The sequence below is a fragment of the Anoplophora glabripennis genome, unplaced genomic scaffold (assembly GCF_000390285.2).
Source record: "Anoplophora glabripennis isolate ALB-LARVAE unplaced genomic scaffold, Agla_2.0 scaffold804, whole genome shotgun sequence".
NCBI classification, from domain to species: domain Eukaryota; kingdom Metazoa; phylum Arthropoda; class Insecta; order Coleoptera; family Cerambycidae; genus Anoplophora; species Anoplophora glabripennis.
Genome location: NW_019416921.1, coordinates 129,820 through 150,253, shown reverse-complemented (window position 1 = coordinate 150,253; position 20,434 = coordinate 129,820). Strand labels below are relative to the sequence as shown.

General features: G+C 32.0%; 1 protein-coding gene across 6 annotated transcripts in view; it reads left to right on the top strand.

The window, feature by feature from the left end:
- The first annotated feature begins 584 nt into the window (after nucleotides 1-584).
- LOC108915775 (V-type proton ATPase 116 kDa subunit a) overlaps nucleotides 585-20,434 on the top strand; it is a 70,064-nt gene continuing 50,214 nt past the window's right edge. For 3 of the 6 annotated variants that reach the window (XM_018721899.2, XM_018721902.2, XM_023455684.1), the window contains exons 1-3: nucleotides 586-864; nucleotides 919-1,095; nucleotides 1,148-1,276. In XM_018721899.2, the coding sequence (XP_018577415.1) occupies nucleotides 748-864; nucleotides 919-1,095; nucleotides 1,148-1,276 (423 nt within the window). In that variant the 5' untranslated portion in view covers nucleotides 586-747. Of the gene's footprint in view, nucleotides 865-918; nucleotides 1,096-1,147; nucleotides 1,277-4,067; nucleotides 4,151-20,434 lie in introns of all 6 variants that reach the window. The other 3 variants (XM_018721898.2, XM_018721903.2, XM_018721897.2) reach the window with 3 other exon arrangements.

The window sequence follows — 20,434 nt, the reverse complement described above, 5'->3', positions numbered from 1 at the left end:
ATTAGAACATGCTCTAATTCGTCAAGAACTTGATGAATAAATTCATGAAGTTATTTGACAGCAGATTTGGTGCATTACACTTGTCCAATTTCATGATGAAGCGACTTCTCATGAATTAATTGATCAATAAATTGTCAATGTAAAACAGCTATTAGAAATGATACCTTCAAGAGAAATAGGCAGAGGCTATAAAATGGAATACGCAACCAAACTAATCCGAAACTGGAGATTTGCAATATGTTCGAAATTGTCTTGATATTGATCGACTAGGTATGCAATATGCTGTGATTTCACTAAACGTCAACAGGTGTCGCCCACTCCGAGTTTCGTCAATATTTTTTATGGGCGGAGTCCTAACGATTATTATTATTTTTTTTTTAGGTAATTAATTCGTATTCGTAGGATTCGTAGATCTAGTACATGTTTTGTTTTCCTTAGATTTAATAAAATTTTATTTAATAAAGAGGTTGTTAAACGCACGGATAACGGAACACGATAAAACGGTATGCTCTATGCTGTCAGTATCAAGTGCGCATGTATAATAACATAAAGGAAAACTACTACGTCGACGTCGACTCCATTGCTTCTAAAGAGGGGTGGAATTGAGGAGTGGAATATCGCTGTCATTACTCATTCGCTTTCAATTGGAAATAGGAAGTACAAGTTGATCTACATAAAAGTGTTGTATTGTTCAGTATACTGTATTTTTATTAGTTCAAGGGTAAAGTGTGTCAAAAAACTACAAAAATGGGCTCCTTATTTCGGAGTGCTGAAATGACACTATGTCAGTTATTTTTGCAAAGTGAAGCTGCATATGCTTGTGTATCGGAACTTGGTGAACTCGGCCTTGTCCAATTTAGAGATGTAAGTATAAAATTGCATTGGTTAATCCAAATAAATATTTGTCTAACTGCATAGCTAAATCCTGATGTGAACGCTTTCCAACGGAAATTTGTTAATGAAGTGAGGCGTTGCGATGAAATGGAAAGAAAATTGCGTTACCTAGAAAAGGAAATAAAGAAAGATGGTATTCCTATGCTTGATACAGGGGAAAACCCAGAAGCTCCTCAACCTAGAGAAATGATTGATTTAGAGGTAAAAATTGGCATTAAATTATTTTTAACCAATCTAATATTTTTCTTATTAGGCCACATTTGAGAAACTTGAAAACGAACTTCGGGAAGTTAATCAGAATGCAGAAGCACTGAAGAGAAATTTTTTGGAATTAACAGAACTTAAGCAGATATTGCGCAAAACCCAAGTCTTCTTCGATGAAGTGAGTATATCTAAAATTATTAAATTAATTCACCTAGCATGATATATTGGTATCTATTTGTGATAATTATATATAGGTATTTTTTAAATGTATAACAAATAGTCCCAACATTCTTTCCAGTAATTACCCTTCTATTCTGTACCAGTAAATAAAAATTTGAAGATTCAAATAATAACACGTTTTGTGTTACAAGTTACAAACCAAATGAATATTACGCCATGTCATAAATACATAATTTTACAGGATACAGGGGATATTTATTTTAAGATATTGATGTATATCAAGGTGCGGTATTGAGTAGGTCCTATATAATTTATTAGAATAGATTTTTGTTTTTAAGAACTGCGAATGTTGTGACTTTATTGCTGTGAAATACTCTTATTATTTTTGTCAAAGCGAATGTAAGTGTTTTAAACAGATATGCCAAATCATTTAATTACTCAATTAAAAGATGCTGTATTTAATTAACATTTAGACAATATTAGCAGTCCTTAACCCTTTCTACGTAACTTGGTTCTAAGGAATAATTAAATATACAATTACATATTTTCAATCTTGTAATCAAATGGTGAAAATAATTATGTATTTCTATTTTTTTTTATACGATCGTGTCATTTTTTCAAAGAAAATAATTTAATAATTCTTAATTTTTGTTTGGCATTATCTAATTTTTGTATATTTTAATAACGTAGTGTAGAAAATTTAAAAATTTTGCCCAGAGCATACAAGTCATGGTGTAGGTTCTATGTTTATTTGCCTTCACAATTTGAATTTTAGATTGTAGAGGAACAAATTTAGATAGACAGGTGCTTTTTGTTTCTCTTAAAATATAGGTACATATCTCTTAAAAAATTGATGGAAAATGATGTTCATTGATCATTATTTATGTTGAGAAGTAGAAAATATCTGTTTTTGTCATCAAAAATAGTATTTTGAAATTTAAAGACGTAGATAAATGCAAAGAGCACCACAGCTCAGCTCAGCTCAGCTCAGCTCAGCACAACCTCTAGGCTCAGCTTTGGAATTTTCTACAACATAAACACCATACCAATAAAAAATATTAAAAATATTAATATTAATAAAAATATTATTTCTTATTACTTTACTAATCATTATCTTTTTATATATTTTAAAAATTACCAAGTTGCTAGATAGGTTTTTTTACTACTCGGTTTAATAGCTCTGTCTACTAATATACTGAAGTATCAAAGTGGTATATCAAAAGCTTCAAGTAACAAATATATGAAAGTAATATATTTTATTGTCATTCTGAGTAAACAATTTTATTTAACATGTAAATATTATACCTCAATATTGTTTTGTATTCTAATTAGTTTAAAGTAAGTATTTATTTATTCTTTGACTGACTGAATATTTGTGGTTATGAAGAAAATTTCAATAAGGGGAAAACAAGTTGATTTTTTCCAGTTAATATACAGGGTGTTACCTAAGTCTATGTTATTAGCTCCGAAAGTGGACATACAGTGTCATAGATAGCAGTGGTAGTTTTGAGCCTAAAATAATCTAAGGAATAATTTCCTGAAAATCATTTTTTTTTTGGAATAATTGTCAATTTTTAATTCCAAGTTGCAGGGTTATTACAAATTTGATAAGTTGTATTAGGTAAAATGAGATAATAGGTAGAAATAGATTTTTTCTCTATAGATTTTAATAACTGCTAACGATTTCATTCTTAATAAATAAATTTCATTTTCACTGAGTGTGTTTTCTATGGCTTCATGGGCTTATTGGATACCTTAAAAATTATGGGATCAGTCTCTTTCTTCATTGTATTTCACATTGAATTGCCTATATAATGATTTTTAAATAGCTTCCTTTCCTTTTACTGGTATAAATAATTAAAATACCTATAGCATTCACTTAAAAAACTACTGTCCTCAATGTTTATGGATTTCTGTTTTTATTTTAATTATTTATTTTATCTGATATGATTGAGTTTGAATAAATATGAGGCAAACTTCAGTAAATTTAATGTCGCTGGTGTTTTTATATTATCAAAAAATCATTAAACTTTTAATTGTTATCTACATCTTCTATTCGAGATTTACTTAATTTATTAATGTAATTATGATCATTAATAAAAACTACATTGCCTATGTATTAATGTTGTCAACATTAGTATAACATCTAATAGTTGCAGCATCTCTTTGTATTCTTTCACATAATGTTTTTTATGTATTACAACCCAACTTTCTTTGACGTTCAGATTATATAATTTGTTATTACAATTCCATTCATTTTCAAGGGTCTGTTTTTTTTTATTTGTTGTAAAAGGTTAATCTGAAAATTAAAAAAAAAACATTTTATCTTCGGATTGTTTTTTAAACCTGCAGGTAAATATTTTGTGTTACCTATATTATTTTTTTTTTTGTTGGAACTTTCACTGGAATTGTGCATAGTCTAGTCTTATTATTATTATTGTTACTATCGATCTCCCATTGTGAGTCTCAGTTCACGGAATTATACTAAAAAGAGAAAATAACTATCAAATATTAATATACCTATATAAGATATAATTTAATTATTTTGCTATAAACTTCCTAATCTGCTTCTAGCTTAGCAAAAGTACGTTAGTGAAAGAAATGACATTGGATTGAGTAAAAAATGAAATTACCTATTCTTTGTAGTTGTAGCATAGTAATACTTTATTATTCATCATTAATTTTCTTATTTGCCATGAAGGACTGCTAATTTTATTCTACCGTTTTTACTATTAAAGAAAAATTCTTTTTAAACATATGCAATTTTTAATAAGTTGTTTTGAAATTAGGACTGCCAAGACCATTTTTCGAATACAAACTCATCTCCAGAAATACAAAGTCAAACAAATCTGACAGACCATTTCCTTTTTTTGTAAGTGATAGAAGTTTGAGGGTTTTACTCTAACAATTGAATACAGCATCTTACATTGCATGTTTTTTTAACCCCAATAATATTTTTATTTGATTTCTTGTAGATTGAATTAATTAATATATCTAACAACTGTTTTATTTTTAATTAATTTTATGTACTAACTTATGTTTTGAGTAGGGAATTTTCATTTCAGTAAATTTCAGAAATTTGAATTATTTATTACCTAATTATTATATCAACAGCCTGGGGTCACATTGCCAATAAAATATATTTTAGATGCCATAGGGTTATTAGATTGTGGTGGAGGTTACTTGCTTAAATGAATTATGTTAGTAGACGTTTTCAGTATTTGCTTAAATTGATGTCCATTGAATTGTATGAACAATTGTACATATATGATTTTTGCAAATATAAAATAATAATCTAATAAACTCCAATTAATTTACTTATTTTCACAACAAAGTGTGTGTAATTTGGTACAAAGCTTAAAAGGAACAATATTCTTTTTGAGGTAGTATCTAATCATAATAGAATACCTCTGTGATATTCCAACTAATATGTAGGTATGGACTTCACATTGCTGGATAAAGTATATAGGTAGCTAATAGAAGCGTTTGTTAATTATGTTTCTTATGATTTTGTAGTCAAATGCGACAATTATTTTTAATACAAAGGGATTTGGAGTCATTGACAGTGAAATATATTTTAGCTTTATGTTTTGGTTACTTCATATGTGATGTTGCAATCTTACATTAATACTTGTGAGGTGTATTTTATCACCTTTAAAATATGTCTTAGTAGAGATTTTATTATATTTTAACAGAATTTCTAAAGTGTGTGGGTAGGTATCTAAAAATTTAGTACCTATTGTAAGATCTTTATAATTTTATTTTGTTTGATTTTATTTAGATTTTTTTACAAAAGATGGGGTCAATGACTTTATTTTAAGGCCACCATTCTAAAATGCAAGGTCACATAAAGCACCAAAATAGTTCGAAATACTTCGGGAACTTGTCATTCTTTTATTGTAATTTGTTTTACATAAATTGTCAGAAGGGCCAAATGGTTTAAATTCAACTTTAAGTTACAAAATGTCAAATGATTTCATTAACGTTTCTTAACATTATAAAATATATAAAATATCGAGAATTGTTATGTACCTACTTATTAATTAAAATGCGATTATGGAGTACCGCACATAGCACGGCATCAAATCTTAGACCAGTGTCTCGAATAGAGCATAACCCAATAACATTGAGAGTTGCTTTCGGTGTGCAGCAAATAAAACTTTCTCTCAACGGGAAAATAACGGTATTTTATTGAAAACAAAAGTGTAGAGAAAAAGATATATTGTTGGGGCGAGCGTTCGCTGGAGAGTCGTCGTGGTGTGGAGTCCCTCGCAGGTATAAGTATCTGGTCCTTGGCGCCAATCTGCCGTGGTTCTCTTCCGGGAACCATATCCCGCGTTGCACATTGTTTCTTGTCGCTTGCAACGGTTAGGCTGTCCGGCGTCAGGCTGGCGCTCTGGACGTAATACTTAAAATGGGTAACTTGCGGACATGGGTACCCACAACATCTTTATTGTCGTACCGCGCTTCAACATTCAAAGACAGTATATTTTTAATTACTTACTAACTTTAGCATTTTAAACATGAGTTTTTCTTCATCTTCGTAGTCGGACATCTTTATGCCTAGAAAATATAGTCAGCGTTTTTTACTGCTTATTAGCTTTTCTTCGTTTATCGTGCGCAATGCGAGGGTCCAAAATTACTATGCTCGACATCGTTGTGCGAGGCTCTGGTCCAAGGTCTGTTGCAGTGCTATGTGCTACTTAGATATATTTAACTTAAAAAATTAATAAGTTAATAGTTATAAATAATTATTGTAAAGAATAAGTAACAAAATCATTATTTAAAGAAATTCAAAAATTGTTCAAGGCGAATATGCTTTTTTAGATAAAGAATTTAATATCCAAATGCTTCGGCTCGTAGAGTGCTGTCTGTTGCGACAAACATTGATCATGTAGTCTTCTGTGCCCAAACCTTAGCTGTTTGTGACCGCTGACAAACAAAGAATGACAAAACATATATTTCGCCTATATTTTTTAATTAATCAATTGACATATTATCTGCAATTATTTTTTTAGTGGTTTCTTTTAATACATTTTGCCCTTAACTTAATATCTCTGCCACAAATAAAATTTTGAATGCACCGGAAGAATCAGTCGAGGAATTAATTTTATAAATTTAGTTTTGCCTTATCAGCAAGATAGCTTTGTTCGCACAGCAGTCAGAAACTAGCAGCAACTGTATGACACATGCGTGATAAGTCAAAAGCGCTAGCACAGCGATGATTCATGCCTCCTGACAAAAATTTGATGTTCGCAAAACAAAACATGAGTTGTGGACTGGTTTCCAACCATCAAAATAATTCGCTGATTCCCAACAAATTTTTGGTTTCTTACGTGTGCACTGTGCACACTCTCTTGAACTAGCGCTGTTCTATGCTGCCAAGTACAAGAAAATCAAATAATATAATATAAGTGATAAACAGACGATGAATCTGTTCAAAATAAGTCGTAAACATAAATTTGAAATAAATAAATACTTATAGGTTATGGTCATTCAGTCACGATTCACTTCAGCATTTTTAATCTGTTCGCAGAACACAAAATTTGAAATCGGTTGGAAATTGCATTCTGCGAACAAGGCCATTTAATCAAAGCTACACTACTTTCTCAGTAATGAGATTTTCCAAATATATTTTTTAAATGTAATAAATACCTATATTTTTCGATCTTCGAAATATGCGGAAAATTTATTTTGAACATATGAACCATGTGTAGGATAATTGGAATTCTCCAATTAATAAAAGGTAGATAAACTGATATACATATATTACTTAATTGTACAGAAAACACATCTTATGCCAACTAATGCTGAGAATTCACTAACTGTTCTCGCGCCTTTTCATTGCCTCTATTCCTGTCGGCCGACATTCAAAGAATGCTCAACATTACAAAACGTTTGTACTGAGTGTACGCAACACTACACATGATATATATTTGAAGACAACATTTGAGGAAAAGGCCGCAGCTCTAAAATGTAGCGATTTGCGTCTTTAGCAGGTCAAAATTAAGGAGTGCTCAGCTCCATAAAACATTTAAGTATAATATTCTGTTTGAAATAGGAGTACGCAGCTCCTTTTATTGCTTTATATTTAAATGTTTGCAACAGTTTGTGTACTATAAGCGTACGCAACGCTTCATATTTTCGTTTGAAGTGCATTACTTGTACTGCACATTTCATTTGAAGTGAAGTACACAACTCCTACGTTACTTATACTGCAAGCGTACGCAACGCTTCTTATTTTCGTTTGAAGTGGAGTACGCAACTCCTACATTTCTTGTACTGTAAGCGTACGCAACGCTTCACAATTCATTTGAAATGGAGTACGCAACACCTGCATTTCTTGTACTTCAAGCGTACGCAACGCTTCACAATTCTTTTGAAATGAAGTACGCAACTTTAAGCGTACGCAACGCTTCACAATTCTTTTGAAATGAAGTACGCAACTCCTGCATTTCTTGTACTTCAAGCGTACGCAACGCTTCACAATTCTTTTGAAATGAAGTACGCAACTCCTGCATTTCTTGTACTTTAAGCGTACGCAACGCTTCACAATTCTTTTGAAATGAAGTACGCAACTCCTGCATTTCTTGTACTTTAAGCGTACGCAACGCTTCACAATTCATTTGAAATGGAGTACGCAACTCCTGATTTTCTTGTACTTTAAGCGTACGCAACGCTTCACAATTCATTTGAAGTGGAGTACGCAACTCCTGCATTTCTTGTACTGTAAGCGTACGCAACGCTTCACAATTCATTTGAAGTGGATTACGCAACTCCTGCATTTCTTGTACTTCAAGCGTACACAACGCTTCACAATTCGTTTGAAATGGTGTACGCAACTCCTGCATTACTAACATTCGTAACTTATTGTATAAATATTTTACCCGCACTACAGTCTCTGCATTAATTAATTACTCCTTCCCAAAGCTTTAACCGCTCAGCCGCCATTACCGTTGGCTTTTGTTTATTTCTCTTTCTCAAATCTTGCACTTCATAGCGATCATTAAATAACACTTTGGTGACTCGATAAGGTCCTTTATATTTCGGCATCAACTTGCGACTTGAACCTGTCGCCACTTGTGATTTGCGCAGCTAAAATACAATCTGCTTCTGTCACGTCTACTTGGCTTACTTCAAAAACTCTAACGGGGTTGCGGCTCAAGGCGTTCACGTGAGCCATTCTTGCCCCTGGTCTGTACTCTTTATTTATAGTGTATTCTTGCACCTCCAACCACCATCTGCCCACTCGAGGCAATAAGTCCTTCTTCGTAAACGTTGTGCAGAGAGCGTTACAGTCGGTTACAACCTTTATACTTAAACCCAATACGTATAATCGAAATAATCATAGAGCGTACACAACTGCTAACATTTCCAATTCGTACGAATGAAATAGCCTACAACTTGTTTTTCGTTTCCCTTAAATTGTAGTAAAACAGCTCCAACTCCTAAACTGCTGGCATCGGCATGAAGTTCTGTTGGTAATTTCGGATCAAATATAGCTAGCACAGGTCGCGTAGTTAATATATTTTTCACCTTTTCAAAAGCATTCATTTGCTTTTCGCCCCAATCCCATGGAACATCTTTACGTGTTAATGGCTCGACCAGTACTGCGAAATTTGCAACAAACTTTCGAAAATAACTTCCCAAGCCGATAAACTGACGCACTTGCTTGACATTTTCTGACACAGGCATGTGGAGTATGGTTTCTATCTTCCGTCTACCGGGTTTTACACCTTCTGCACTAATTTCGTACCCCAGGTAATCTATGGAAGTTTGAAAGAACGCGCATTTACTCAATTTTAGTGTGAGCTTATTTTATTGGGCTAGCATAAGGGGAGCATGATTCACGAATCATTTCATTGTCTAGCAGCACTTTAATCATTTCACGCAAAATTGTCTTTTCTGACTGTGGCATGCGATATGGTCGATATACAATAGGTTCGTCTGTTACACATTTTATGTTCATAGTTATCGCGTTTGTTTTGCCTAAACTGCTCGTTGAAAATGCTACACAGTCTGCAAATTTGTTAAGTAACTTAACGCACTCAGTCTTATCGTCATCTTTGATGTCACCGAACACTATATCATTCGTTTTAAAAACATCACTAGCACAAACACCGATGATCTCCTGAGAGACCTTGTGCTTTAAGTCCGGCAACGCACGCAAAATTACACGATCTCGTCGTTTTACGAGTAAAACGTGTTTCTGGTCCAAAAAGTCTCGCCCTATTATAACATCATGTAGAAGTTCCACGTCATTCATGATAATTGCACAAACTGTAGCTGCCACGTCCATTACATGGATATTTACATTGGCATTTGTATCACTTATCGTGGTTGTTCCCATAAAGCTGCGTATTATGTTTTTTATTCCGCGGACTAAATTCAATTTTAGTCTTTGTGTCACCGATAGTCTAATGAGAGTGCTTGAACTACCTGAATCGATTAGACACTTCACTTTTATATTATTGATTCTTGCTGACACAATAAACATTTTTTATTGGCTCTTTATCTACTGCAGTTACATCTACTTCGTTTGTATTTTCTACAAATTTCTTTCAGCACTTCTCAGCCAAATGCCCTAGCCTGTGACATTTCTTACATTGCAAACGTGGCCTTGGACAATTTTCAGCTTTATGTCCTGCTTATTACAATTGAAACAAGTAACTGGAAATTTTCTGTTCCCTGTCAATCTCTGGAAGCGTCCCGGTGATTGACCTGTTACATTGCCTTGCTCCGTAGATTCAATTCCACGCTTTTGCGTCAATAGAGGTGGCACTTGTCTCATTGCGCGCATTCTGGAATACATATCATCTGTGTCAACAAACTGCATTGAACTTAAAGTACGTGCTACATTTTCGTATTTAATCCTCCCTATAACAGCATCAATCAAACACTCGTCACTAACATCACATCGTAGTGCTTGTAGTTTCTGTAACTTTTGAAAACAATAATCACCTAAGGACTGGCCCGCTCGAGCCTCGTAATTTACTGCTCGTTTTAGCTGAAAGTCGAATTACAGTCTTAAATTTTTTTAGCATAATCTGCTTCTTGTCACTCCATGTCACAATCGCGTGACTTTGTCCTTCAAACCACTCCCGGGCGTGGCCGCGTAACCGCAAAGTCGCCAGCCTCGTCGCGTCATTTTCGTGCACAACTGTACCGACGCATAATCTCTTCAACTTTCTTTGCCCAATCTTCAATGACGTTATCTTTATTGTCAGGTTTTTCATCCCCAACGTTGGGCCTTGTATATGAAATTATCCTCTCGTGAGATATTTCACTACTACATATGTTATCACTCAACTGATGCCTCCTTAGTTGTTGTAGTGGCGTTGCAGCTCCAATGTTCGTTCTTGAATTTTCATTGAGATTGAGACTATCCTTTCTCGGCCGCCGTTTTTGTTTTTTGCGAAAATCATCAAACTCTCGCCGCAATTGTTTATATTTATGTTTCCATTTGTCCCCGCTGTCCTCGAACGAGCGCTTCCTCGATGTAGACGGCTGTGGTTCAGGTGTACTCATTGTCAGGCACTATATTTACGTGCACGTGAGTTTACACAAACAATAAACAATCCCACTTCTGACTTTGTAAGATAATTGGAATTCTCCAATTAATAAAAGGTAGATAAACTAATATACATATATTACTTAATTGTACAGAAAACACATCTTATGCCAACTAATGCTGAGAATTCACTAACTGTTCTCGCGCCTTTTCATTGCCTCTCTATTCATGTCGGCCGTGTCGCCTTATCGTTCATACGTGATGTTTATATAAACTTAATTTCGGCGGGTGAACACTATTTCCTACACATGTTAAGCGTACTATGAATGTATATGACATATTGATACAAAAAATGGCGTATTGAATTAGATGATGAAACAGTTGAACTATAAATAATAATCAGTTCCACGTTTAAAATATGTTTCTGTTAACTTAAGTAATACGAGTAGAAAGTAAGAACCTACGGTAAGAAACCGTAGGTAATAGAAAAATATCGCATTGTCCACTGATTTCTACTCAAAAAACGGAACAAAAACCCCTATTAAATTTAAATTATTTCTCAAATGAAAAAGTTAATCGAATGATAGAAAAACTTCTAAAAAAGAGAAACGTTTTCTTTCTCTTAAACGAATCAAGATATCGAGATGCCGTTTTCCCCTTTTCAACTTCTCTTGAAAATCGGGCAAGTGACATCTTAATTACTTTTTTCAAAAGATATTAAGGGAAAAAAAATTAGTATCGACTTTGGCCCAGCCTACATTTATAAGTTATTTATTTTATTTTATTTTATTTTTTATCCGCGAATTTTCTTTAATTATAATTGCAGATCCTGATAAGAAGACAGTAAGCGCCTATACTTCAGAATAATATGTGTACCTAACACCTTTAAATTTTTAAATAATTAAATTTAAAATATTTATGCCAGATTATACGATTTCCCCACAAGTGAAGCCCATTGTCGCTTTTCTTCTTTTATTTTCCCACAAAAATGTTATAATTTACATTTCCCGACATTTCCCCTAGGCTACGTTTCTTCATTGATAAGCGCATCACTTGAGAACGGCTAGACCGATTTGGCTATTTTTTTTTTTTAAATGTTCGTAATAGTCCGAATAAGGTTTTCAGGGAAAGAAAAATTGAAAAAGTTGCCCGGAAAATTGGAAAATTTATAATGAAGAAATTAATAAAGCCAATTTAGAATATGTAATGTTTAAAGTGTTTAAAGATGTGGTAGAATTTTGGACATTAGTACATTACCTATACTATAAATTATTTGTTGTGTCGTAAGCTAATTGTAAGATGCTCAGTATGCTAATAAAAATAATTTAAGCAGCTTAATCAATAAATGATACTAGTTGTCACAATATTTCTTGTATATGGAGCTGTCACAAATTGTTGAGGTCCAAATAGATCCAAACGATTTAACTAAATTTACCTTTATCTAAATTTGTTTTATTTAATATTAGAAGACATCAGTTAGCAAAAAAATAAAAAATTGTATTATATCGCTGTATTCGGTTTAATTTGAATTTAGTATACTTGATAATAATAAAATTATTATTATGTACATAATAACCTTTAATAAAGAACTGAACTCGTAACATCTACGTATACGCTTGTACCAAATTTTATTGAACTTATGGGATTTAAATCGGACAAAACGGTTTAGTTATTATTGCACGTGCATTAGTAGAAAATTTCTATAAAATTTTACTAATATATTTTTTTAGTTTTCAAATTACAACCGCTATTCCATATTTTTTTGGAAACTTTGAGAGGCTATATTTCTTAAGGGGGTAACTTTTGAAACAATTTTTTTATGCATGTACAAATTTAAATGCCTTTTTGTTGAAAACGGTTGGCTTTAGAGACATTAACAAGATTTTAAAAGGAAAAGGGGGAAAAGATTTTTCCAGCCCAAAGTGAAATATGTACACCTTGTCACAAAAAAGTTTTGGCAGTATAAATGCGACCTAATGGTCGTTTGTGGCGCCCTCTAAAAGATATAACGAAATCATCGATAAATTCGAATTTCTCATCCCAAAAATGTTATTTATTTTTTCAACTTCAACGCCCGGTAACTAAGCGTTTATGTGCAATATTGTATATGACTTTTCCCCATTGATTTTCGTCGTAGAATCTAGTGATAAAGTTTAGCCCATTCTTTAACGGACACCCTGTATAAATAAATACATATTAAAAAAAATATTAAGTGTCTGCATGACGTTTATGCGAAGTGAAATATATGAACACAAAGATAATGGTACTAACAAAATAAGGAAATTTTTGCTTTAAGAATATACCTAAAAATAAAATAATAAATATTACGGCGAACTGGATCCGGATGATAATAAAAATTGAAGGCATTTTCCGTAATTCCAGGGAATTCCGAATGAAGAGCTCTAGAAAGTCTAGTGCCGGGTCGGATGCATATTTTAAATGCGACGATTTAAGTTGTAGTAGACATGTATATTATGATCATGAAAAAAATTATATCCAACATGTTTCGCATTAAAGTCGACGCCTACGGGGATTAAGAATGTGTCGTAATTTAATGCTTATTATATATTTCTTTATTTAATTTATATTTATTTTAGGAAAAGTGCAAATCCAATTCGTAATATTTCAAATTTAGAGATATAGATAAATTATTTATTACTTATAAAAACTTACTGACTTGGTATCTGTTATCATGTGGTAGATCAGACATATAAATGATAAGTTGTAATTGTAATTCATCTGTATAATATAAAACATCTCATAATTTATATCAAATTATTCTAATTGTACAAAACGTAATATTTTTGTTTAGTGACTATCAATTCTCAGCAGTGTATGAATTACGAAAGATAAATTCCTACGTACCGTGCGTATTTGTACAATAATCTAATTGAATTACTCATTAAAAAATTATGTTTAAATTGAAATTTTAGATGTGAAAATTAAAAGTCGGTTATTTATTTTACGAATTCGTACTTGAATCTTTATAATCCCATGCATAATTTAGTACCTGCTCAAGTTACACAGATATACATGTTTTATTGCGTGTACATAGTTTGTTAAATAAAATATGATAATTAACGATAATTAATTTAAATTATTTTGAAGACCTAGATTATACCATAAAGTTACGTCAAATGACATTCTCTGACGATAATAGATGATAAATGCCGAATAAAATGAAATCAATATACGTACCAATTCATAAGCATTATTTTATTATATTATATTGTAAAAGAAAAATTTTTATTTTTCATAAATTAAATGGGAGTTGAATTGATTTAAATTATTTCAATTAAAATAAATGTTTAAAGAATATTTAGAATAAAAATTTAACATAAAAGAAAAACAAATATTTTTAAAATAAGGTATTATAATATAAATGGAATCACAAATATTCCTTAACAGTAAATTAAAGGGATATACCTATTGATTAATTACCTCTATGTTTAATTCTATTTAAGTAGAACGCCAAATTCCTGTTTCAATATATTCTGCTAACGTAAATGTATGTAATACAAATGTTCAAGTTACTTTCTTTATTTCGTAATCCTTCATTTTCTACGTAACGATGTATACACAATGACAGGCACAGTTTGCTATAGAGGATAATAGATTTTGTTAATTAATTGTCGATATGAACAAACGTCTCCACATTGTTAGAACTGTTATATGTTGTTGAATTCAGATTTCTCCTAGAATCTAGCCGAAAAATATAGGAGCTCTATTTAGAAAAAATCGGATGACGTGATTACGCGCAAACGGTGTACAAGTGTACACTGTATACTACTACCACATTCGAACATTTTACAAATTGGACACTTGAAATTGTCTATTGTTTTCCGAAAGGATAGAAAAAATGTTTAGATGTTACCAGCTCGATTTTATTATTTTTTGGTTACTCCACTATTTCTTGACACAAGTGTGCTATGAATGTATTTGATGAAAAAAATAGAAGGAACTCTGAATTAAAAAACACACAAACAAATAATTTTTGGAGCTTAAAACTTAACAAAATTTTGAAAAAGAAATTAAAAAGTAAATGTACGCAGATTCAAATATCGAAAAATATATAAATTCTTCCATTAGAACAAGTTTTTGTATTGTCTGAAAAAACAGAAGTTATGAAACAATATCTCGTGAGCTAGATTCTACTCAAAAAAACTTTGTAAAAAAGCCTCCACAGAATTCTAATATTTTCACAAACATAAAAGATATATCTCTTAAACGAATCAATATATTGAGATTGAGATTTTGTTAATTTAATTTTTCTCGAAAATCGTCGTGGCATTTAAACTTATTTTTTTTTCTATCTCTGGAAAATACGACGCCTTAAGGCTGGCGTTTTTGTAGACAAGAAATCGCACTTTTAATAAGACAATAATAGAACAAGTAAATCCATCCAGGAAGTAAGGAAGCGTAATGCTAAACTAGAGCAACTTCCTTATTGAAAGATCACGGAGAACATGTAAACATCAGAAAATGTACCTTTCCTGTTTTGTCCAGCAAAGTAAAGATAGTCAATAATGCATGTGTTAATGGTTTCCTAAAAACATTATGCGAGGTATGATTATGTAGTACCGCACGCGATTTTCTGCATGTTCAACAGGCGTGCAAGAAATGCTTCTTTTAAGCTTAACTTACCTCCCTAGGGAAAAACGATTTCTAGTTATAAATGCATAATTTATGAACAAATAAATAGAAGTATTTGATGAACATTTCTTTTATTATAAATGTATATTTATAGTAATTGTACAGTTATTACATTTAGTAACATTTATAAAATCTGGATAATTATTCCCCTCGCGTTTACTTAGTTGTCACATTTTTCTCAAAATTATTTGACTGCTCCATTTCAGTCACCGGAGGCTCAATATTATCTCACTGATCCATTAAAACGGCATGATGCGAAGTACTACTAAAACCTGGACTTGAAGTGTCATTGTAAAGAATCCTGTTGGCTATTTCATTTTTGTTAGGTACTTAAACTGTCAGCGACATAACTTTCTGCAATTGCGGCTGATTTCTACCCGTTATGTCTCTTGATTGCTAATACATCAACTCCTGTATTACCCAGTAACGTTGCCGATGTTCTTCGGAATGAATGACCTGTATATGTTTCAGGATGTTCTAGTTTCAAAAACTGTGCAATCTTATTAGGAATCATAGAAAGGGTATTCTTGCCGACTGGTTGGTTGTAACATCTACCTGCTTGATAACGCATAAAAAAGCGTGAAATTGGGAATTTCTAGGCGAAAACAGAACCCAGAGGAGAAGTAATTGTAAACGTACGTGACATACCATTTTTAGAATCTGGAATTGTTACTATAATATGTCATCAAAATTTTTGAAATTGACGTCCAAAGTAAGTTTGCATAACTCATCAGAACGGCATGCTCCTGCAATGCCTAAGACCGTCACTACCTTCATTAGCAAATATGTGTTATTGGGTGCCTGAACGAGAAACTCGTTGAATTGTTCTCTTGTAAAAACGTTTGACTTTTTAGGTGTATAGCCGTCATTCTTACGTTTCAAAAATGCTATCAGCTTGGGGTATTTTGATATATCCACATTCTCCTCTATGAAAATAGTTGACTTAATCATTGAGTATTCACTCCACAAACCGCCGGTGACTTTAAAGTTCTTGACGTCTCCATGAAATATGCTAGCAGTGACATTTCAGAAACACCAGTATTTTTGTTCTGGCACCATTCTTAAAATTTCTATAATGCTCGTCTATAGCGCACCTTCGACTTCTCGGCCAATAAAAATTCGCAGGCAGCATTTGCTACACTTTCAATTTGAAAATCACTCATTTAGAAATAATAATTCAAAACCAGCAAAATTGTAACTTTTATGTAGCTTTAAACGACAAAATCCAAACAACCAAGGCGACTTTGTAAGATTTCGAATAATGTCAAAATCAATTATTGATTAAAAAATGTCGAAAAATAAAACCTAATCTTTATTTCATGAACCATAAAGAATTGTGGGAGCAGATAAAATGTTATACACCACGCAGCAGTCAAATATAATTATTATTTCGCCAACTTATAATACCGTAAATGCTTACTGTTTACGGGTTATGTTAGGTTATTTATTTACTTAATCTAATAGCAAATATTAACTCGCTATTGTGTTGCGTTAAGGTTTGCATTCACTAGACTACAACGTTCGACAGAGGAACATACCACTCTCTTATAATTCTCAATTTGTTAAATTTGTTATTAATAATAAATTATTAATGCCATGATGTGGAATATAGAAAGTTTTCTAGAAAGAAATGTAGTTCCTAAAGCCCAACATAGTTTCATAAATATCAAATTCCAGGTGGCCTCGTATACAAATATGCAGTATTTATTCGTGTATTCATACATTGCTTTAATAGTGATTAACAACTTAGAAAACATTAGAATTTTTCATTCATTATCAATTTATGTGCAAGGAACCGGCATGTAGAAATTTTTTTGTTAGAAATAAAGCTGCATACCTGTCGGCAGCAATCGGAAGGCACGCTTGGTTTTTTTGTGATATGGGTGCTGTGTGAGTGTGTGTTATATACTTAATGGAAAACGATTTTATTTTTAATATATACAGGGTGTTTCAGGATTATATGTAAAAATTTTAAATACAAATTGGGAATCGGAAAATAAGAAAAAAAGTTCCTATGGACGTATGTCCGGAAACGATTCGTTAAGGAATTACGGCCGTTTAAAAATGGCGGTCGAGTTTTAAATTTTTTTCTCAAATTTGAAAACAGATAAAATCCTGTATTTATCTCTATTGAGACCTACTACCTGATTGTAATAAAGAATTACATTCTTATTATTTAGATATAGGTACCCAGTTAGATTAGTCGTTGAAATACAAACAAAAATTTTATTTTATTTTTTTACTCAAAAACTACTTATTTCATGATAAAGATGAAAGAGATGAAAAAGTTTCTAAATTAATCTGTCTCTCCAAAAGATGTATTGCAACAATTGAAATCCTAACGAGTCAAATTTTTTCATGAAAAATATGCAGGGTGTTGTTGATTTCACCCGTTCCAAATAAGATTATTTTAACAAAAAAATACTAGTTAGATGGGCCTTGATGGGAGTATAACATCTGTACCAAAATTCAGGATTTTATCTGTTTTCAAATTTGAGAAAAAAATTTAAAACTCGATTTTGACCTCCATTTTTAAACGGCCTTGACTCCTTAACGAATAGTTTCCGGACATACGTCCATAGGAACTTTTTTTCTTATTTTCCGATTCCCAATTCGTATTTAAAATTTTTGCATATAATTCTGAAACATCCGGTATAGTAAAAATATAAAGCTTTTTCCCACCTTTTGGCCTATGAAAATTTTTAACCAGGACTTAATCTAAATAAATAAAATTAATCACGACCGTAATCAAATGTACAATTTTCGAAAGTTTGGGACGTTGGGAAACAGTATGCACGTACCTTAACTATCATTAAACATAATGACGTTCCCGGACGGGATTAAAAAGAATTGATCGTGTCATTTACGTTCCCAGGCAAAAATTAAAGGGACTGTAAACTTTTTCATGTCGTATGTTTATATAAGTAGAGTAGCCATTGGCTAGACTTCGCCTTATGTAGGTGAAATTGTATTTTGCTTTGTACAATTTTCAAAAATAAAGACATTGTTATTATCAACGTGGCATTAGGACAAAACAGAAAGGCCTACTTGAAAACGGGTTAGAACAAAACATTCTAGACCAACTAGAAACACGGCTATTCGTTTTTCTCCCATAAACGATAATTTGAAAAAAAAAGAAACAATTTAAAATATAGTCTTTCCGATATCAATTGAAGAACAAACAGATTTACAGTATGTACCAGGTTCGGTCGCTGACGCAGCAACTCGGCATTGAAATATTTGAAAAACTTGTTCCCATATTTATTTAGCCATACCCACATACAGGTCTGGTCGAACTAAACGTGGAGGTGGTAGAAATGTATACGCCCAGTTGAAGAATGCGAGCGCGGGGAAAGGAAAACAAACACAGTTGCATTGGGCTACTGGGCAATAAATCTCCAGCAGTTGACAAGTGGTTGATAAATTACCCAGCAGTGCAGTGCAGCAGTGGGGAATTTGGTGTGATTCAGGTAATTTTAATTATTATAGGCCCCTTCTATCAACAATACATATTACAATTGCGAAAGGGAGAAATAAGAGGGATATTCTGTTTACTAATATTATCACAACATGACATTTTGAAGACCTTTTGAAACGGAACAAAACGAAATTTACCACCAATATAATCAAATTATTTGAGGATAATATATAATTAAACTATGTTGTTGGCCAAATAAACATATAATAGAAATTTTCTACACGTATACAAATTATTATAATTTTTTACCTTTAGCAGAAAACTTTTTTAGGGACGCCTATGAAACTCATTAAATTTTATTAGCAGACGTTTTTTTGCATGTTCAACTGACTTCGGAAAGACTATACCGCAAATTATTTTCTTATCGACAATTTTCGTGTATTTATTACAGTTAGAACTATGACTGTTGAATTTCTTTTGTAATACTGACGTTATTGACAATGATGTTTTGAGGAACATTCCTGGTAAAAAAAAGTGTGTGAAACCAGCAAATTCATTACGGGTATTAACAAAATTTGCAAATGTTTTACTGTCAATTGTCAGCGTTTTAATTGTCCAATGCAGGTATCTTTCTTATTTTAAGATATACAGAGATACATAAATGGTTAAATGAGCGAAATTTTTCAGAATTTTATGCCGTTCACGGATTCATTTTTAAATTTAGAAAATTCCGGATAGTTCTGAAGACATTCGAAGATAACCGATTTTATGCTGTTTCATTTTTTAGTCGTATTTCACTTTTTTCAAAATTTTAGTACAAAAATTACAATACAAGTCTGATATAAAATGATGTCGATATTTACTGTCGATATTAATGTAAAAATGTGTGCTGAGCGGTATTTAACTTTTGTTTTTGTTATGGACGCCATATTGAATTTTTACCTCATTAGAAAAATAGGGAAATTCTCTTTACAACGATTTAAAATTTATGTATGAGATTTTATAAATAAATAACCAATATACAGGCTGCTTCAAAATGTAGTACAAAGAATTTAGGGATATATTTTTGAGGTCAAAATAAGACGTTTGTTTCCTATAAACGTGGGTCCACAAATTCTTAGTTTTCGATATACAGGGTGTTAAACTTTTTTTATTTTGTTCGATTTTTTAGGAATAATTTCCCAACAGATTTGAATGTTGGCAAGAAACTTGGGGTTTTTTTAGGATGTTAAATTTAAATGTGTCATTGCTAACGATGCTGCTTGTAGAGGGCGCCACCTATAAGAGTACGCTTGAATTAAATTGGACCTAACTTTTTTACTACCATGTACATTGACGTTTCATATTAGTGTGTTTATTCTCTTATCAATTTTAAGGAAAAATGATATACTTGGTGGAAATCTCTCATACCAACCGTTTCCGAGATATGTCGAAGAATTAAATGCACACCATATTTTCAAATTTTATTTTACACGTAAATAGTTAATGAAGTTTGAAAATATGGTGTGCATTTAACTCTCATCAGCCATTATCACGGAAAAGGTATATACCTTTTTTTTCTTAAAATTGATAGG